The sequence below is a fragment of the Drosophila erecta genome, unplaced genomic scaffold (assembly GCF_003286155.1).
Source record: "Drosophila erecta strain 14021-0224.00,06,07 unplaced genomic scaffold, DereRS2 tig00000055-arrow-pilon, whole genome shotgun sequence".
NCBI lineage: Eukaryota > Metazoa > Arthropoda > Insecta > Diptera > Drosophilidae > Drosophila > Drosophila erecta.
In genome coordinates this window covers 11,310,304-11,327,882 of record NW_020825200.1, presented here as the reverse complement: position 1 = coordinate 11,327,882, position 17,579 = coordinate 11,310,304, and the positions used below count along the sequence as shown (strand labels likewise).

At 45.9% G+C, this 17,579-nt stretch overlaps 10 protein-coding genes across 15 annotated transcripts; 5 read left to right on the top strand and 5 right to left on the bottom strand.

Moving 5' to 3' along the window:
- The first annotated feature begins 93 nt into the window (after window positions 1–93).
- On the top strand, window positions 94–803 carry LOC6543359 (E3 ubiquitin-protein ligase PPP1R11). The gene is made up of 2 exons (XM_001969462.3): window positions 94–391; window positions 444–803. The coding sequence occupies exons 1-2, from the start codon at window positions 190–192 to the stop codon at window positions 725–727; spliced, it is 486 nt and encodes a 161-aa protein (XP_001969498.1). The 5' UTR covers window positions 94–189; the 3' UTR covers window positions 728–803.
- LOC6543512 (F-box/WD repeat-containing protein 5) lies at window positions 735–3,184 on the bottom strand. The gene is made up of 3 exons (XM_001969461.3): window positions 2,481–3,184; window positions 1,003–2,427; window positions 735–945 (listed from the first exon to the last, which is right to left on the bottom strand). Exons 1-3 carry the CDS (start codon window positions 2,940–2,942, stop codon window positions 862–864), a joined length of 1,971 nt encoding a protein of 656 aa, XP_001969497.1. The 5' UTR covers window positions 2,943–3,184; the 3' UTR covers window positions 735–861.
- On the top strand, window positions 3,154–5,061 carry LOC6543420. Of its 4 annotated transcripts, none has more exons than XM_026979705.1 (4): window positions 3,154–3,286; window positions 3,394–3,521; window positions 3,578–4,444; window positions 4,498–5,061. In XM_026979705.1, the coding sequence occupies exons 2-4, from the start codon at window positions 3,487–3,489 to the stop codon at window positions 4,769–4,771; spliced, it is 1,176 nt and encodes a 391-aa protein (XP_026835506.1). In that variant the 5' UTR covers window positions 3,154–3,286; window positions 3,394–3,486; the 3' UTR covers window positions 4,772–5,061. The 4 variants fall into 4 exon arrangements, with proteins under 4 accessions (XP_026835506.1, XP_026835505.1, XP_026835507.1 ...); XM_026979704.1 differs by having other exon boundaries at window positions 3,226–3,340; XM_026979706.1 differs by having other exon boundaries at window positions 3,226–3,521; window positions 3,588–4,444.
- LOC6543477 (farnesol dehydrogenase) lies at window positions 4,983–6,058 on the bottom strand. The gene is made up of 2 exons (XM_001969459.3): window positions 5,096–6,058; window positions 4,983–5,024 (listed from the first exon to the last, which is right to left on the bottom strand). The coding sequence occupies exons 1-2, from the start codon at window positions 5,807–5,809 to the stop codon at window positions 4,983–4,985; spliced, it is 756 nt and encodes a 251-aa protein (XP_001969495.1). The 5' UTR covers window positions 5,810–6,058.
- A 221-nt stretch (window positions 6,059–6,279) lies between these two features.
- Window positions 6,280–7,061, top strand: LOC6543528 (prefoldin subunit 1). Its single transcript, XM_001969458.3, has 3 exons — window positions 6,280–6,471; window positions 6,567–6,709; window positions 6,772–7,061. Exons 1-3 carry the CDS (start codon window positions 6,442–6,444, stop codon window positions 6,977–6,979), a joined length of 381 nt encoding a protein of 126 aa, XP_001969494.1. The 5' UTR covers window positions 6,280–6,441; the 3' UTR covers window positions 6,980–7,061.
- On the bottom strand, window positions 7,001–8,209 carry LOC6543524 (protein-lysine N-methyltransferase CG9154). 2 transcript variants are annotated; one of them, XM_026979019.1, is made up of 4 exons: window positions 8,153–8,209; window positions 7,660–7,838; window positions 7,445–7,604; window positions 7,001–7,391 (listed from the first exon to the last, which is right to left on the bottom strand). In XM_026979019.1, the coding sequence occupies exons 2-4, from the start codon at window positions 7,798–7,800 to the stop codon at window positions 7,021–7,023; spliced, it is 672 nt and encodes a 223-aa protein (XP_026834820.1). In that variant the 5' UTR covers window positions 7,801–7,838; window positions 8,153–8,209; the 3' UTR covers window positions 7,001–7,020. The 2 variants fall into 2 exon arrangements, with proteins under 2 accessions (XP_026834820.1, XP_001969493.1); XM_001969457.3 differs by lacking the exon at window positions 8,153–8,209 and adding an exon at window positions 8,056–8,070.
- A 10-nt stretch (window positions 8,210–8,219) lies between these two features.
- LOC6540628 (Krueppel homolog 2) lies at window positions 8,220–11,213 on the top strand. 2 transcript variants are annotated; one of them, XM_001969456.3, is made up of 5 exons: window positions 8,220–8,405; window positions 9,664–9,926; window positions 9,984–10,233; window positions 10,291–10,424; window positions 10,488–11,213. In XM_001969456.3, exons 2-5 carry the CDS (start codon window positions 9,706–9,708, stop codon window positions 10,711–10,713), a joined length of 831 nt encoding a protein of 276 aa, XP_001969492.1. In that variant the 5' UTR covers window positions 8,220–8,405; window positions 9,664–9,705; the 3' UTR covers window positions 10,714–11,213. The 2 variants fall into 2 exon arrangements, with proteins under 2 accessions (XP_001969492.1, XP_026834819.1); XM_026979018.1 differs by lacking the exon at window positions 8,220–8,405 and adding an exon at window positions 8,864–8,978.
- A 255-nt stretch (window positions 11,214–11,468) lies between these two features.
- On the bottom strand, window positions 11,469–12,839 carry LOC6540703 (CD2 antigen cytoplasmic tail-binding protein 2 homolog). Its single transcript, XM_001969455.3, has 3 exons — window positions 12,610–12,839; window positions 12,358–12,550; window positions 11,469–12,293 (listed from the first exon to the last, which is right to left on the bottom strand). The coding sequence occupies exons 1-3, from the start codon at window positions 12,711–12,713 to the stop codon at window positions 11,628–11,630; spliced, it is 963 nt and encodes a 320-aa protein (XP_001969491.1). The 5' UTR covers window positions 12,714–12,839; the 3' UTR covers window positions 11,469–11,627.
- Window positions 12,840–12,916: 77 nt separating this feature from the next.
- On the top strand, window positions 12,917–16,104 carry LOC6540614 (TBC1 domain family member 16). Its single transcript, XM_001969454.3, has 2 exons — window positions 12,917–14,962; window positions 15,017–16,104. The coding sequence occupies exons 1-2, from the start codon at window positions 13,478–13,480 to the stop codon at window positions 15,638–15,640; spliced, it is 2,109 nt and encodes a 702-aa protein (XP_001969490.1). The 5' UTR covers window positions 12,917–13,477; the 3' UTR covers window positions 15,641–16,104.
- Window positions 16,047–17,478, bottom strand: LOC6540713 (transcription initiation factor IIB). Its single transcript, XM_001969453.3, has 4 exons — window positions 17,368–17,478; window positions 16,899–17,310; window positions 16,610–16,844; window positions 16,047–16,548 (listed from the first exon to the last, which is right to left on the bottom strand). Exons 1-4 carry the CDS (start codon window positions 17,382–17,384, stop codon window positions 16,265–16,267), a joined length of 948 nt encoding a protein of 315 aa, XP_001969489.1. The 5' UTR covers window positions 17,385–17,478; the 3' UTR covers window positions 16,047–16,264.
- Window positions 17,479–17,579: the final 101 nt, after the last annotated feature.

Below are 17,579 nucleotides of genomic sequence, written 5' to 3'. Positions count from 1 at the left end.
CACAATGTAAGCCTTTTTTTTTTTATTTGTAATGTTTTGTGCCAATAAGTTTCAGTTGATGTTCATTTGAAACCTCTATTCACCAACTTACAAAACTAGTAGCCCTAGTGTAAACAGGGCTCAAGTACAAAGCCGTCAGACTGTAAATACGTCCACACTGTGTATACTCTATTATTTGTTTTGTTAAAAATGGCCCACAAGCAGAACAATGAGACAACCAATGGCACAACAACCGAAATAATTGACGAAACAGATGTCCGTGCTACATCAGAGGCGGGCCGGACCACACCCACTCTCCAGCTGCGCCTGGAACATCCGCGGGATGAACGTCGGGTGGTTTTTCATGCTGGAGTCATTGACAACGAGCATTTGAATCGCAAGAAGTCAAAATGTAAACATTGATTATTTTATCGACGGACAAGACTGATTTCCTCCCATTCCAGGCTGCTGCATTTACAAAAAACCTCTGGCGTTCGGCGAGAGCTCCTCCGAGGATGACGAAGACTGCGAGCACTGCTTTGGCCATCCGGAAAAGCGTCAGAGAAATGCAAAACACATTCACGATCACGGGGACAAACCGTGCGTGGAGGCGTCGCATCCGGACGGACCATCTACATCAATGCAGGCCGCGGACGCCAGTCACCCGCCAGCCGAACCTGTTGAGTCCCAGGCCGATCCAAAACACCCTACCCAAGGTGTTGACTTTGAGCAGACAGGCAGTTTTTAGCACATGCTCCAATTTAAATTTGTATAATTATAAACGGTAACAACATGGAACCTGTAAGCACTCGGACCTACTAACACATATGGTGTTTTTGGGCAGTAAAAACCACTTTGGGGATTTGAAATCGAATGCAGCCTTTAGTTTTTCGGCTTTAACTCAAAAGATTCGCTGACGTTAATGGGTATATTAAACTCCTTTGCCTTTGCCCGTGAGCGCCAGACCTGAGAAAAAATTGATGCTTAAGCCTGCAACAGTGGAGAAGAAGTCTTACAGCATACCTTGATTGTGTAGTCGTCGCTGGTGGTGACCAGCATCTCCGAGTCGCAAGGATTGAAGGCCACACTGTTAACCACGTCCGAGTGCTTAAACTTTGCTAGGCTAATGCCGTAGTACCTATCCCACAGATAGGCATGTTGATCTTCCGCTCCACTGGCCACATATTCCTCGCAAACATCAAGGAATATAAAGAAGCACTCCGTGCTGGGAGTGTAGGCCTTGTGGGCCCGCAGCATGTTGCCTACCCGCTTGAGAGTCATCAGGTCAATTACATGAATGTCAATCTCTTGGGCAATGGGTGGCGGCTCCAGAGGGTTCGTGATCACGTAGTTCTTCGGCCAGGGACGTGTGTTGACATACAAGTAGCGGTGGTCCGGGCTCAGTGCCATGCCAATGATGTGTCCGTGCAAGTCAATTACTTTGTCCACCTTGTCGAATCTATCCTTGACTGACTCATAATCCCACCAGTCTGGGTCGACGCGCGGAGTCTGCTGCTGTTGTTGCTCCGCGGCCCGCTTCGCAGCTATTCTTTCCTTAAGAGTTGGCCCAGGATCGAGCTTTTTCGGAAAGAACACATTGCGTATGCGCTTGAATCCAATTTGGTGAGGTGTGAAGGTTGTGGAGCCCGTTGAAAAAATTAGATATTTCGGCATACTATTCTCCATTTCGTCGTATTCCTCTTGTACGTCCATAGCGTCGTACTCCTCGTCGTCGTCTTCGATCGGTTCATTAGTGGAGGCCACCGCTTTCCTGTATTCCTCTAAGTAGTGTATGGTGGCATCTCCAGGTCTCGTTCTAGATCGGCGCTCGCTGATGTCCGGCAAATAGTTTTCTTCAGGTGTTGCGCTCCTTGTGCGTCGTAGGCTGGCTGCGTGGGACAAAGGATTGCCACTGGCCTGCGAGCTAGATCCCTGATCACCACTGGGTGGCGAGAGCACTGCGCTGTGATTTTCTTTGTCGGCGGCTGTGGCCAGGGGATCGTTGCTCTCGTCCAGCCATGGACACCTAGCCACCATTATAGCTCGGACCGAGCTGGCGTTCCTGTTGTAAAACTTATAGAGCTGGCTCATGATCGGTACATGCTCGGAGTCGATTTCTTGGTTGGCCTTGTTCAGCCACAGAACCGAGGTGCTCACCAAGTGCGCCAGCCAGTGCAGGTCGCCAGAGATCAGATATTGGTCACTGAACCAGGTACCAAATATGTCATACGGACGATTTACCACCCGACAGCGGAGGTGTGACTCTGTTGCTCCCAAATAGAATACCGCAATCTCCCCCGAAGTGGACTGGGGTGAGCCGAAGTGAACACCGGAGACGAGGAGCAAGGTGTCGCTCTGATTGAACTGCGAGTATTGGGAGTACTTCCAGCTGAACTGCTTCATGTTGTGCGCATACTTCTCCGTACACGGATGCTGGGCGTTCCAGATCTGCAAGAAGGAGTTATATGTAATGCTATTTTAAGGCTTCAATATGCACTTACTATCACATATCCATCCTTAGAGCAGGTTGCGAACATTTCCCCGTTGTGGGCAAAGCTCACATGCAGCACTTGGTGTGTGTGGCCGTGGTTATTCTCCACAGTGGGCTCCAGACGCTGTGCCTGGACAAAGGGTATGTGCATGGACAGGCGCTGGAACTCCGACCGCCAGCTATCGGCCCCCGGCTTGAGCGGAATGCTCGGGGAGGCTTTGAAGTGCTCCTGGAACTTGTGGCGCCACAGTATGTCGTCCTTGGCGATGCTGTGCCATCGAACACAACTGCGGCTCGCCCTAAGCAGATCGGCCACACTCAGCCGCTCGAAGATCATCAAGAGTGCGGGCTCCGGCAGGGCCCACCACCCGAACAAATCTTGTCCAGAGGAGCCCTCATTGCTTTCCTCCTCTTCCGATGTTTCCACCAGTCTGTCCTTTCCCAGTCGGGCCTTTTTGAAGGTCACTTCCATGGGTATATTCAGTTGGAGAAGCTATCGCTCCGTTGTACCCAGCAAGTTACAGCCGAACTGATATTTCGCCGTGAGTTTGCCCTTGGGTAATAACTGGTTTATCTTCTTTGCTTTCCGCGGCTTCGCAATTAAATATAACTTTCTCCCTTATTGTTATTGTTTGCCGAGGCCAACGGAACAGCTGTTGCCAAAACTCGACCACTCTCACTGGATTCGGTATCGATATCAGATAATTGTTATCGAAAAACAAGTGGTCATGCAATCAAATTGGAGTCTCGGACTCGAGCATTCCCAGTAATAAGTTGGCTTAAATTTGATGTTTGGCAGTTGCAATAGTTGAAAATGTTAGTCAACAAAATCATCAGCCTGAGTTGTATTACATAGACATCTAAATCAATGTAAATATCGGGACAATATAATACAATAATTCAATATACCCATTTTTTCTTAGCACTACTGAGTAAGAATGTTATGTAGAGGCGACATAGGTCGCATAGGTGTAATAGGTAAGGTAAGTTAAAATATCCTATCCACAGAACTAAAAATGCCGGCATGTCTGCGCTCCCTTAGCCCCAGATGGTGAGTCTATCCATGTACTTAGATATATAAGACCAACAGGCTTTTGATCCCCTTAGCTTTCGGCAGTTACTGCGCCAACAGGGTCGTCATCTGGGATCGTACAGCAAGGCGGTGGTGATTGCGGCAGCCGTAAGGACACCGAGTGCTCCCTTTCGAGCGGAGGAGCAGCGACTGGCGGGCCTGGTGGTGGACGAACTGGTCAAACGCACCAGCGTGCCACGCGAGGAGTACAACAAACTGATTGTTTGCTCCTCCCTTAAGACCCCCGCTTCAGAGTGCAGGAATCGGCTATCCAGCGTGGCCCAGGAGTTGGGACTCAAGTGTGAGACTCTAGCCTTGCAGGACGACGTCTGCTCCATCAGCGGTCTGCAGATGACGCTGGACTGCCTGGAGCGTGGCGAAGACCAGTGTATTATTACGGGGGACACCCGGTGCCAGGTTGTCCAGCCGGAGCACGGCGTTCTGTCCAACGAGCTTATGGCCGTGCAGCAGCCCCGGACTCGCAAGCAAGCTGGAACTGAATTGTCCACTGAACCTGAGCTGATGCCCACGCTAGGAGCCGCTGCTTTGGCCTGGACTACTTTGCAGACGGCCCAGCGTCTAAACCTGCAACCTCTCGCCCTGCTACGGGAGTTCGCAGTAGAGCAGGATCACGAGCAGGCTATGTACCGCCTGGATGGAAGAGAACCCGTGACGCCCAGTGACATTTACACATGGAACATGGTGACAGGCACGCAGAAGGGAATACCGGAAAGCATACTTGGGGATCTACATACCAACCGCCTGTGCACGCATGACTTCAAACAAATCACGGCCAGCCACCTGCTAACGCATCTGGTCCATTCTCTTCCTGCAGGCGGGCTGGGTTGCGCCTTTATGGGGACAACGGATGGCCGCTCCATGGCCATGGTCCTTGAGAAGCTGTGAGTTTTGATCTCAGATGTGCCTACTTCTACTTAGATAATTCAACTTGTAGGGTGCCCAGCATAGATCAGGTGGAGGGCCTTCCATTGCTTACTTTGTATACCAGGGAGCCGTGTCCGCTGTGCGACGAGCTAGTCCAGCAGTTAGAACAGAGCTTTGCCGGCAGATACCGTCTGGAGAAGGTTTACATCGATCAGAAGGAAAACGTTAGATTCCTCCGCCTATTCAGGCATGACATTCCTGTTCTGTTCTTTAACGGCCAGTTCCTATGCATGCATCGGCTTAACGAGGAAGCTCTAATAGAGCGACTGGAGGCACTAAACTAGACAAACGATCGTTGGAAATATTGTAAACAAACAAAATTTCAGTCAGTTACAAGAAAAATCTCTAACTTAAGCTCTAGTCAATTTTTTTTTTTTTGAATATGGGCATGCATATTGCGTATACTTTTTATTAAGTACTGTTGGACTTTCATATTATAATCCTTTGAATTTATATTTTCTATTGCAAAGCCATTATAGATGGTATATTGGGAGATTAAAATATTTCTCCCATAGGCTTGATTGTAATTTCGTGAACCTGAGGAGAGTGAATTAAATTGGCTTATATAGTAATACATGAAAATGCTATTAACTTGAGGTGCTGCTTACCTGAACATGAGGTGGCGTTCGCAGAGCATACATCACTGCGTCCGCAATGTTCGCTGGTTCGAGTCTGACCATGTCTTTTACGTAAAAATGGATCTCTTCTGGAAAGATGTTCGTGTTCACCGCCCCAGGACAGATGCCGGTAACTCGGATTTTGTTTGAGTGCAGCTGGAACTCCTGCCGGTACGTCTCTGTGATGGCCGTGATGGCAAACTTGGTAGCCGGATATATATTGAACGATGGTAAAACATCGATGAAGTTGAGCACCTGGTGTCCGGCTATGCTGTTGATGATCAGAACATGGCCTTCGCCGCCTCGCCGTTTCATGGTTTTAAACGCCTCGCGGGTACACCAGATCACGCCCATCACATTGGTGTCAATCACCTCTTTAAGCTTCTGCGTATTGCCCGCAGTTACCAGTTCCGTCTCGCGAGTGATGCCAGCATTGTTCAGCAGCACGTCGGCTCCCTCCAGCTCTCGTTCGATCCAGTCAAATGAGCTCTGCACCTGGTCTTCTTTGGAGACATCGCAGCGCCGCGGTATGAAATTGCCCTGCAAATGCGTGGGCAGACTGTCCCTGAGCTCCTTCAACTTGGCCTCCCTACGTGCCAGGCCCACCACCCGCAGTCCCGCCCCGATCATGGCACGAGCACAAGCGGCGCCTATGCCTCCGCTGGCTCCTGTTACCACAGCGAGTTTGTTCTGCCACCGCTCCATGCCGTCTGGTGAATGAAGACCTGATGCAAGTCAGAAGCCCGCATCGGGAAGTCAGGAGCAGTTCCATGGCTTCATGCTTCGCAATTGAGGTTAATCGCCAATGGTCAAATGTTGTAAGCGGTTGTAGATTCAATTATTTTGGTCTGGATCTTACGCACTTCAGGCAAGGTTAAACTCTAATTTGTATATTCTTACTTTTGACTAAAGCTAATGTTATTAGGAGCTTTAAAATAAAATAAATTTTCAACTAATAAAATAGCTCAAAAATTTACATTTCATTTAAAATTGTATACTTATACAATTAGAAAACAAGTTTAGTTGCAATGAAAAATGTAAATTTAAAATCTATATAGCTTTCTTCAAAGTACAATTATTTAGGTATATTTATTTGATTCATAAATCATAAAATCCGCAATTTGCTTTTGAATTTACGGTTGCTCCTAAAATTGTCATCGATAGTGCAAGGCTTACTATCGATATTTTCTAACCAGCAGGAGGCAAACCGAACTCCCATTACTAATAAAGTAGAAAAAACCATAAGCTTCCCGCAGGTGTTGCGATTTTCATTAAATTTGCTGCAAATCCAACCGATTTGCATTCATTCATCTGTGAAGGAACAGTTAACAGGCAAAATGGCACAAATGGATAAAGAGTTGAAGAAGGTGAGCGGAAGGCAAGTTGCCAAAAAGGCGTTTGCCGACTGGGAGCGCATGCTATCCGAAAGAACTTACTCATACCCGACTGACTTTGCCCACAGGCCTTCACCGAGATGCAGATCAATAAGCTGGAGACCACAAAAAAGATCAACATGATCGACATGAAATGCGACATGGTAAAGACGGGCAAACACAAGTACCAACTGACGGAAAAGGGCACCAGCAACTTGTCCGACGACACAAGGTGATTGGGACGAGTCAAAGATTAATCATCTTCAGATGTCTAATTGAACTGTTCTTCTTCAGAGTTTACCAATCCGTGGGTCGCATGTTCCTGCTGACCGATGTGCAGAATATGCGCGAGGACCTGAAGGCTAAGCAGGAGAAGTGCGACAAGGCGATAGAACTGCTTGAGAAGAAGAAAGAGTTTCTGCAGAAGTCACTTAAGGACCAGGAAGACGGTCTGCGCGAGCTGGTGCAACAGCGCAAGGAAGCCGATCAGACTGCGAAATAGACTACAACTCCAAAATGGCATTTATCCCTCAACGCAATTGCTTATTTATTTTCAATATACTCGTCTAAATTGAAGTTGGCGTAGCTGACAAACTCGTTCCCCAGATTGCGTTCGTGTTCCGGGCGGAAGCTGCACTTGAGCACGGGCAGGCGAGCGGTCAGCCAGGGCTCCACCACCTCACCAGAGCACAGGATCACCTTGCTTTCTTTCTGGTTTCGCTGCAGCCTGGTGATTATCTCACATGTTTTGGCTATGCACTCCTGCGACAGGAAGGGTGGGTCGGCCACGATGAGGTCATACTGGTGGTGGTGCTCTTTGAGGTAGTCTGCGTTGCTCCCTACGCAGTTCAAGTCGTAATGCACAAAATCCGTGCCGTAGGCTTCGAAACGCTGGTCGAACTCGAAGATGTGGACTAAAAGATTGAATGATAACCATCGGCAACAAGCTGTTTACTTGTCCGCTTACCTGTGTCATGTATGTCCCTGATGTCCTTGTAAAGCGATGGGCAGGAGAGAAGTGCAATACTAAAGTCACCCGAATCTTCCGTGCGTTCCGCCAGAAGCTTACGCACAACATCCCGCAACGCGTGTTTGGTTTCCGTGCTGTACCAGAACTGACTTAATTGCTGCAATCGGAGAGAAGTCACCTCGAGTTTATAAGGTATTTGCAGGTGTTCTTGCCCAATCCTCCTCGAAGTGGGCATCCTTGCCGGTCTTGTTGGCAATTTGACTCTCCTCCTCGGCTTCGCGCTTTGATCGCTCCAACAGGAATTCGTTGAGAATGGCCAAAGTGTCGGCGGGGAGCGAAATGTCGTCGTCCATGATGAATTGAAATCTTGGAGCATTCCAATCAAAATAAACTAAAATGTGCGTTTGATTAGAGGTGCGAAATTCGCGATACAAATTTGAACATATTGGGGGGATTCCATGCAATTGCCATTGGCAATTTTCAAATTGTCATATTATGATAACTAAATGTTCAGCAGTTTTTCCAGAGAAAATGTCTCAATTCGCAAGTTGAAATGTTATTTTTAGAAATAAAATATATTTCAAGCGTTTGCCTATCGTTTGCCATACCAATTCTTCGAAAATATTTGACAACGTCGTTTTATCTTATATATTACTTTTAACAATTTTAGAATTAATTATAAGTATAGACCTAAAAGAAACTTGCTTTTCAAGAAACTAGTATCGTAACTTCTACTTTGAACAACACATTTTCGAACTTGACTTTGTAGCAGAGAGATGGAAATTGGTGGCAACCCTGTTCATTTCTATCGAACTGGTTGGTTCAGCTCCACCCGTCCATCTCTAGTTCGCACGGTAGCCCCGACCAAACTGATACGTATTAATTTACCAGAAAAACTTGTGTTTAATTTGAAGTCACATCATATCAAAGGATAAACGGACTTGCCGCTAAGTTAGAGGTAAGTGGATGGACTACGAAAAATAAGGAAAACCAGTGACTCGACAGTACTGCGCCCCAGAACCAATTTTCATCGACATCCAAGTGATTAAAGGCCAACTTTCTTCGCTTGACGTCGCTTGACGTTTTGGATAAAAGTGTGCTGGCCCAGTGATTACACTAGTGAATTATGCAGGTCGGCATTTGGACTCGCTCCGCGACATCCGGGCAGGGGAGGAAGCATCCAATTTCGGAGCGCAACCAAACCGAATTTCCACAGCCCGGCGCGAAAAGCCCTGCACTTTGATTTCGTTCCCGTTCATTGCGGAGTTCAGTCGGGTCAATCAGCTTCAATTTGCGAGCGGTACCTTCCGAATCTCTGACGTGTACCTGTGTCCGTCTGAACTGCCCAATATGTGCCATAATGGCGCACATATTTTCATCAGATTGGGCTTTCGGCTCGGTATACATGAATAATGTGCGGGTGGTATGTGCTACCTAAAGTTTACTAGCTGACCCACTTCCGTTGAAGGACCCTCCGTCCACAGATCCCAATCGATACGGTTGCCCCACTGCCAGTCTCATTACTTACCAGGTAAATCGAAAGTACACGTAGGATGGACCCACTCTGTCGGGTTTACTTCATCGCCCCCTTCCACCTGTTGCCACCTGTTTGTGTTTCAATATTTTGACGTGTATTTCGTAACAACATGCACATTGTGCGGTGTCTTGCAGTTTTCTCTTCAAGTTTCGTATCGAAATTGTTGTGCTTAATGCGCTAGGAATCGTAAACCGCATACTCAAGAAATATAATTGCCGAAACGTAAGAGTACATGATAGCTTAGCAATGGCTCTACTGTTTTCTTTTTCGGTTGCCTCATGCAAAGCATTGTCCATAATGGTAAGCCAGTCATCTTGGCTAAAGCGAACATTAAAACGGCTTCTGGGCAAGCCCGTTCTCGTTTTAAGTGCGTTTGCCAACGACTTTCCATTTGACTGGTTTAACAGTTGGCCCTAACTTTCAATTTACACCTGAAGCGCGTGCCACTGAGGCAGTGAAAAGCGGAGTTCAGTCTAATCCTGGAGTCATAGAGGGCAGATCTCGCGGGCTTTCCATTAGGTTTGAGCACTAACCTATCAGATAACGCCGCGGTTACTTAGCCGGTGCTCTCTTATCTCTGCCTGTGCCCAAGATAGCAGTCAAATTCCCGCTGATAAGGCCGAAAGTAACCTTATAACGATTTTCTCTGCATTTCTGCCTTTTCATAACTGACTTGCAGACTGAATACTGAACGGTAAGCGAGCACGGAAGCTACTTCATCATGAGCACACCCACCGACCAGCCACCGCGCTCCGAGGGCGCCGAGACCAACAGCTCCGAGAGATCCTCACAGCAGCAGGAACAACCGCAGCAATCTCAATCACAGAACGTACCGGCCAAGCTCCTGCAGCATTTCCAGACAAACCGCATCGATTCCGCGTTATGGGCACTACGTCTATTGGTTATCTACTTCACCGTCAGCTACGTGCTGCCCATCTTTACGTGAGTAACGGCGTTTTCTACATTGACCTATTCTAATTTTAATTAACTTCACCACAGCTCACAACAGAGCGCATTCAGCAAGGTCCTGCTGGCCAATGCCGCCATCTCTGCCTTGCGCTTGCACCAGAGAGTGCCCGCTTTCTCGTTCAGTCGGGAGTTCCTTGCTCGACTGTTCGCCGAGGACTCGTGTCACTACATGATGTACTCTCTGATCTTCTTCAACATCCACCCATCACTGCTGGTTCTGATTCCCGTGCTGCTGTACTCAGTTCTGCACGCCTCTAGCTACTCGCTTAAGCTGTTGGATGTTAGGAAAGCTAAATTTGCAAAATTGTCACTTGTCTAATAAGAAATATACTTACAGCTGATTGGCCAGAACTCGTGGTGGGGTGCACGTTTCATCATCTCCATTGTGGAGTTCCAGGCGGCGAATATACTGAAGGCCACTGCATTCTGCGAGATCTTCATCATGCCCTACGCCATTGTGCTGACCTTCATGTGAGTTTTGATACATAACATTCGTGTAGAATGCTCTTTAAAACAGTATACGCTTTATTTTAGGAACCACGCTGGACTGATGACCCCGATTATTTACTACCACTATCTGGTGATGCGCTACAGCTCGCGCCGCAATCCCTATCCTCGCACCGCTTTTGCCGAGCTCCGTATAACCTTCGAGGCGCTGGCCGCCCGCTCCCCGGCCGCCGTGGGCAAGATCATCCGTGGAGGCATCGGGTTCGTCAATCGCTTGGCGCCGCAGCCACAGCCGGCTCCAGCGCAAGAGTAGACACGATCAGCGGAAAACAACAATCAAAAGACATATGAATAAGCCTATTTAAATACCAGTTCACTTGCATAGACGTTCACACTGGAGATTGGCGTTCATCCGCTTTATTTGTTAGCCGAAATTCGTTGCACCTTTTCGAAACAAAAATCGTTGTTTTACACCAGATTGTTTCGGCATTTAAGTTTAAATTTAACTATGTATTATTGTAGTTTTCGAGTATGCTTTTTCAATCACATGCTTTTTTCAATCACACACAATGTGGACACGCACGAATTCCGCCACGGAGGATCAAGGGCGCGTATTATTATTATATTTAAATCCCAAACAAATTTTAATTTGTTTTGCTTTAACTTATATGTTCAAAATACCGATCAAACTCAAAATCTGGACAGATAATATAATTATTATTTACATATATTTTGTATGAGTGTGTAAAGACTCGGAGAACAAAACGAAGTACAGTAAAATTAAATAAAGAATACATTTTGAGAAGGTAATTCAATTTATATATTTGTTTTTATTGAATTATATTGTATTCGTTTTGTTAGCTTTGCTCTACAGGCTAGTAAGTACGGACATTTTTCTGCGTTTTGGATTCTAAATTGGTTTCAAATACGATTTTCTGGTTTGCTAGCTTTTAATAATCTGCTAAAATTTTGAACTCAAAATTTTTAACGCTCAGTGGCATTTGTAACTGGTTTCTCCTCAAGCCAATTCAAAGATCATACCAATCTATAAATTCTTTAGCATATCTTGCTTTTAAGCGCAGACGTAATCAATCATTCATATGAAATTTATTTTAACTTCAAACAAAGTGTAAATTAAGAGAATCCTCTTGTAAAGTATACAGATATCATAGAACAAGGTCTATTTGCGGAAAACTAATTAAAAGCATTTAATTTAATACCTAGGGGCTACAAGTACAAATCGAAATCTATGCGGTTGCTAGTATAGAAAGTTGTGTTTTCGCCGCACTTTCGAACATAGACTCCGTTTTTGAAGTAGTTCTCCTGGGACCATTTCAACATTTTCTCGGTGGAAAAGGGGCCCTGGATTTCAGTCTCATCCTGTGACCATTTAAACTCCCAGGTAACCTCCGAGGTAGTCGTCGTTGGTTTGGAGCTATCATTTGATGCCTTGGACCGCTCCAATTCTTTTGTTTCGAAATCATCTGCATACATATCAATATCATCGGCTACTTTGGGTTTGCTTGTTCCTGGCAAATCTGCGATTTTTGCTTTGATGCTTTCGTAGGTATCCTGATATATATCCATATTCCCCGTCTTCGAGAGAATCTCGTTGGCCAGCTCGGTGAGCTGAGAAATTTCCTGTGTCTTTGGGTCAACAATGCCGGCCTTTTTCTGCTTAATCCTTTGAAGGGTTGTTAGGACGGGACGCTGACTTCCCAGACGCTGCAGGGCCATCTTGACGGTTTCTCCCTGTTTCATAAACTCGAGCATTTTCATCAGGTTCATAGACAAGTTAAAGGCCTTGCCCGCGGGTTCGTTCTTATCCTCATCCGAGGAGTTCGAGTTTTGGTCGTCTTTGGCCGGGTCGAAGGCGTTCTTTTGTGTGCCTATCTGTTATAGAAAATAGCTTATAAAGTAAATTGTTGTGTACAAGCAACAATGATGGAATCATTACCTTAACCCAGTCTATGTTGTCCAACCAATTGTCCTTTGCTTCCGTCTCCTTGTTCCAATGGTAGTGACCATCTTTGTCGAAGTGCCCCTCCTCCAGTTCTTCCTTCATATTAAAGGGTGTTACCTTTACATCGTCTTCCACTTTTGCCACGCCCTCCTCGCCGCCTTCAATGTCGCTATCATTGAGATATTCCCTGTGAACAAAAAATACAGAAATCAAAACAATCAATTGCTTGTAGGTTTTTAGCATTACCTTTCGTAGTCGTCAGAATCCTCTTCGTCAGAGTCAAGCGTGTGTTTTTTTAAGAATTCGTCTTGCAATTTTTGGGATCCCGAGTGCTTTCTTTTGCTCGCCATTTTATCAACAACACAAAACAAACCTTTAGGCAATATAAATACTTTCACGCGTTTATTGATTCCAATTACCTTAGGGAAGGTTAATATATGAATACATCGATAGGTAGGCGGTATATATGAACATATCGATAGGTAATTGAAACACATTCTGTTCCAAGCACAATGTTCTTATAGTTGCTAAATTGCTTTCGAAATATATTTAATTTATATATTTAATATATATTTTATATTCTATTTCATATAGAGTTTGGTTAAGCGAAGAAAATTTATACAAATTAAATTCAGAGATATATAAATACAAATACTAGTATACAATTTATCAAACTCTTTGTTTTTAAAATTATAAATTTGTCTTGAAGTTTCTACATGTAAATAAAACCCCAAAAATTATAAAAAGTTTTTTAACTACGAAACAAGTTTTAAAGTCATGGACTTTCAACTGCGCCTGCGCTGAGTTTTCACGTAAATTCTTTTCCTCCAATGTCATCCTGCTTGTTAGTGGTCCCTAGAATCAAAAGTTAATAGTTTTAATTTAACCAATCTGCTGTGTTACAATAAATTGTCAGATAAAACGTGTATGCAACAAATTCCTAATATTATGGTAACCAGCGACCGCTATAATCAAACAAAGATCCGCCAAACCAGAAGCTAACCAGAGAAAAAAGTTCCCCATCCGCCCCACTAGTAAATCCGTAAGGATTACTCCGTAAAGGAAACTTAATTCACCATATAGTTACCTGCTCAAGGATATCACATTCGATACCATGCCCATAGGAAGCATTATCAAAAAGGCTTCTAGTTTTATACTGGGTGACGAGAGATTGGACAGAAAAATCGATATTTCTTACGAAGACAACGAAATCCTCTTCTGCAAGAATAACGTCTGCATTCATCCGCCCACAATCGCCCGCGATGAGTCGGACATACTGCACAACCCGGGCTATCTGACCTGTACGACAAAGACCTTTGTGGATCAGTATAATAGCGCCAAGAGGCCCACGCTCCTGCTCACCTGGATACCGAATTCGTCGCTATGCAAGTACACCAATCTGAACACCGACGATTGCCGGGGTCAGTGCAATCCTAGGAGCAAGTCGCCGGACTCCCGAAACAGCTACTGCCAGGTGACCATACCGCAGACGATTCAGGAACGGGATATCCGAGAGGAGGACGAGAGCGCGGCGGATATGCAGGAGCTGAAGAACGAACTGCAACCGCTGCTGGGTGGCCAAACCGCATCCATAGACGACCTGACCGCTCTTCTGAAGAATAACCCCATCACATCGGTGAACATCACGATATCCAATCCGCAGATCGAGAACAGCAATATATCACAGTCCTTCAACTGCATCACCATCCGGCCGGATGGGAATAATTGCTCCGATTGCACGAATGGTTCTGGAGTGGCAGATGGCTCGGCAGCCGATAACCCAAAGTGGACGACCCCGGAACTGCTAGCCTTCAAGCACAACCTGGAGTTTCCGGATAGCGGCAATTCGACGCCTGCCGATCGCCAGAAATCCGCGATGAAGTGCCGCCATTTTTCCGTTGACCTGAGTCAAATGCGATCGCTGCGCCTTTTCTTTAACGACGACAACTGCACTTCCGGTCAGCTGGTTATCGCGTCACGGGAGTCGCAGTATAAGATCCTTCATTTTCATTACGGTGGCTTGGATCACCTGGCCCAGGTGCTGCACCAGTGGCACTGCTTTCTGCACAACATCACATCCGAAACGGGCCAGGATAAGTTCGATTTGCCGTACAGGCACTTCATGGTCTGTCGGCCGGAGGTCAAGAAATCCGAAATGCATCCGGACGAAGGCGATGTCAAGAAGATAACAACGAACTTTTTCTACGGCACGCTGCTCAATGAGAAGGGGCAGATCGAGGACGACTTGCTGCTCCGTAAGTGTGTCTTCTTTGGAGGATTGGAGAAGAGTCTGCGGAAGACGGTGTGGCCATTCCTCCTAAAGTGCTACTCATTCTCCTCGACATTCGAGGATCGCGCAGTGCTCATGGACATCAAGCGACAGGAGTATGAGGAAATTACGCGAAAGCGCCTGTACTCCATGTCTCCGGAACAGCAAATTCACTTCTGGAAGACAGTGCAGATTGTGGTGGAGAAGGATGTGGTTCGAACGGATCGCACCAATCCCTTCTTCTGTGGCGACGATAATCCCAACACAGAGGTCATGAAAAACATTCTGCTAAACTTTGCCGTATACAACACCGGAATGTCCTATTCCCAGGTGGGTCCTCGCTTCTTCAAATTGTCCTAAATATAATTGTTTTATAACCCACAGGGTATGAGTGATCTCCTTGCGCCTGTCCTGTGCGAAGTTCAAAACGAGTCCGAGACCTTCTGGTGCTTCGTGGGCCTGATGCAGCGGGCCTTCTTCGTGTGCACTCCGACCGACCGGGATGTGGACCACAATCTGAGCTACCTGCGCGAACTAATCCGGATAATGCTGCCGCACTTCTACAAGCACCTGGAGCAGCATAACGACTCCATGGAGCTGCTTTTTTGCCACCGATGGCTGCTGTTGTGCTTTAAGCGTGAGTTCACCGAAGCGGTGGTCATACGGATGTGGGAGGCGTGCTGGTCGAACTACTTGACGGACTACTTTCATCTGTTCCTCTGCCTGGCCATCATTGCTGTCTATGCGGACGATGTGGTGGCCCAGAATCTGCGGCCGGACGAGATGCTGCTGCACTTCAGTTCACTGGCAATGTACATGGACGGCCAACTGATTTTGCGGAAGGCGCGCGGCCTGCTCCACCAGTACCGACAGCTGCCGAAGATCCCGTGCACGCTGAGTGGCCTGTGCAAACGATGTGGTCCAGGGATGTGGGACTCCGAGCATCGCCCTGCGCTGGAGTGCGTGGGCCACAGTGATGACGAAAAGTGCTCGCTCTCTATTGACTAGTTATCTAATACTTACACTGTTTAAACTCAGCAATAACTATTGTTGGCGACTGATATAATTCGTCATTTACTGTTAGCAAATGTATTATGCTTTGATTTTATTTGTTTGCTGCCGTGCTTGGCTCATAAAATGAATTTAGCCTTTTACTACGTTTAAACGCCCGCTTTATTTGCAATTGATAATGTTGAAAGTTACAGATTGGTCTTATTTGCGAATATTTTATCCATTTATATTATTACTAATTACTTAAAGCTTATTTATAAACAGAGTACGTGGTTTGTAAAACTTAATTTCGCAAATAACTGGCAAATAAACGTAGTATGCAATTATTGTTTCTGGTTATTAGCTTATTTATAATCGGCTATACCCAAAATACACAAAAAATGTAAAAATAAAACAAGCAAAGTATTACGAAACATTGGAATAAAGTTCAAAAGCTGTATGGGTTTAACTCAGCTAATTAACTTAACAATGATTTAATTATGTTCTGATTGGTCCAACAGTTCTATTTGAATATTAGTTATGCTAATTTTATTTAATAAAATCGTACTTTGTGAATTAAATTAGGAATTTTCCTTTACTTAACGTTAGCGTTAGTATTGAGCATCGGATCTACGGAAAGATTCACATCTGTGGTAACTGATCAATTGGAGTGGTAAATTTAAAGTCCTCGGGGAAGAGCTTAGCTGCGTGCGGATACATAAGTTTGTACGACTGTCTAATGGTGACGTCCGCCACACCGGCTATATCACCGATCTCCTTCTGACTTCTCTTATGCTCGGATGCTTGTGAGGCCATATAGATCGCGGCTGCGGCCACCGAAATTGGAGAACGTCCCGGAACAATATCCATCTCGACGGCTTTCTTTGCAATGTGCGTGGCAGCGCGTTGAACCATATTCGGCAGGTCTAATACGAAGAATAGGTATTACTCCTGCTACTTTCGAGTTTTTGGTGTAGAGACACTTACCCAAGTTAGCGCAGAAGCGGCACATAAAGTCCGCAGTGGTTATAAGATCAACACTAGTCTCAAGAGCCTTCAATGTTAGCTTAAAGCAACGGCCAATCTCTTTTTTGCTGATCTTGCTGACAGCACATATTTCCTTGAATGTGCGAGGAACTCCTTCTTGGCGACAAGCAATATACAGACAAGCGGATGCTTTGGCATCATTGGAACGACCCTTGAGGTTTTTTCCATCATGCACCTAGAAGAAAACTGGATGAGGACTCAGCCAAATCAACCAGAACTCGACTTTCACCTGTTTGAACAAGTTGTTGGCCCGATCGACAATAGTTTTGGGCAAGTTAATGCGATCGGCCATCGAGGATATCTCCTTAAAGGCTGATATCAGAGAGCGATCAGAGCTGCTCATGGTGCGTCTGTTTTGGTACTTGGGGGCTCCAAAAGCGTCAAAGGATGCGGATCCAGTGCCCGGACCAATTATAGTGGACAAGTCCCCGCCGCTGAGCAGCGGATTCTCCGGCCCACCGACACGACTGGGATCCACGCCGCTCTTCTCGTTGCTGAAGGTACGCCACTCGGAGCCCACATCAATTACGCGGTCGCCAACCACCAGACCACACTCGGAGCAAATCATGTCGCCAGCCCTGTAGTCCTCGATCAGGGGAGATTCGGGGTGTGCGTAGCAGCACACCTTGTTGTTGTCCAATCTGGAAGCAGTAAGCCATTATCGAAGTCTGCACATTGATATAAATCTTGAAATTTACCTCGATGTCGATGCCATTTGTACTCTGTAAGCTGTATATTTTTTTAATACTCACATCAACTGGTGATGTGACTTGGCCCGATAGCTCGATAACAGTTACGCTTCACAGATATCGTATAGTCAGCAAGACAAAGTCGTTTCAAAACTACGCAGCTTTCACAATTTTTCTTAATTAATTAATAATTCATACTATTGGTAAACTACGTATACCAA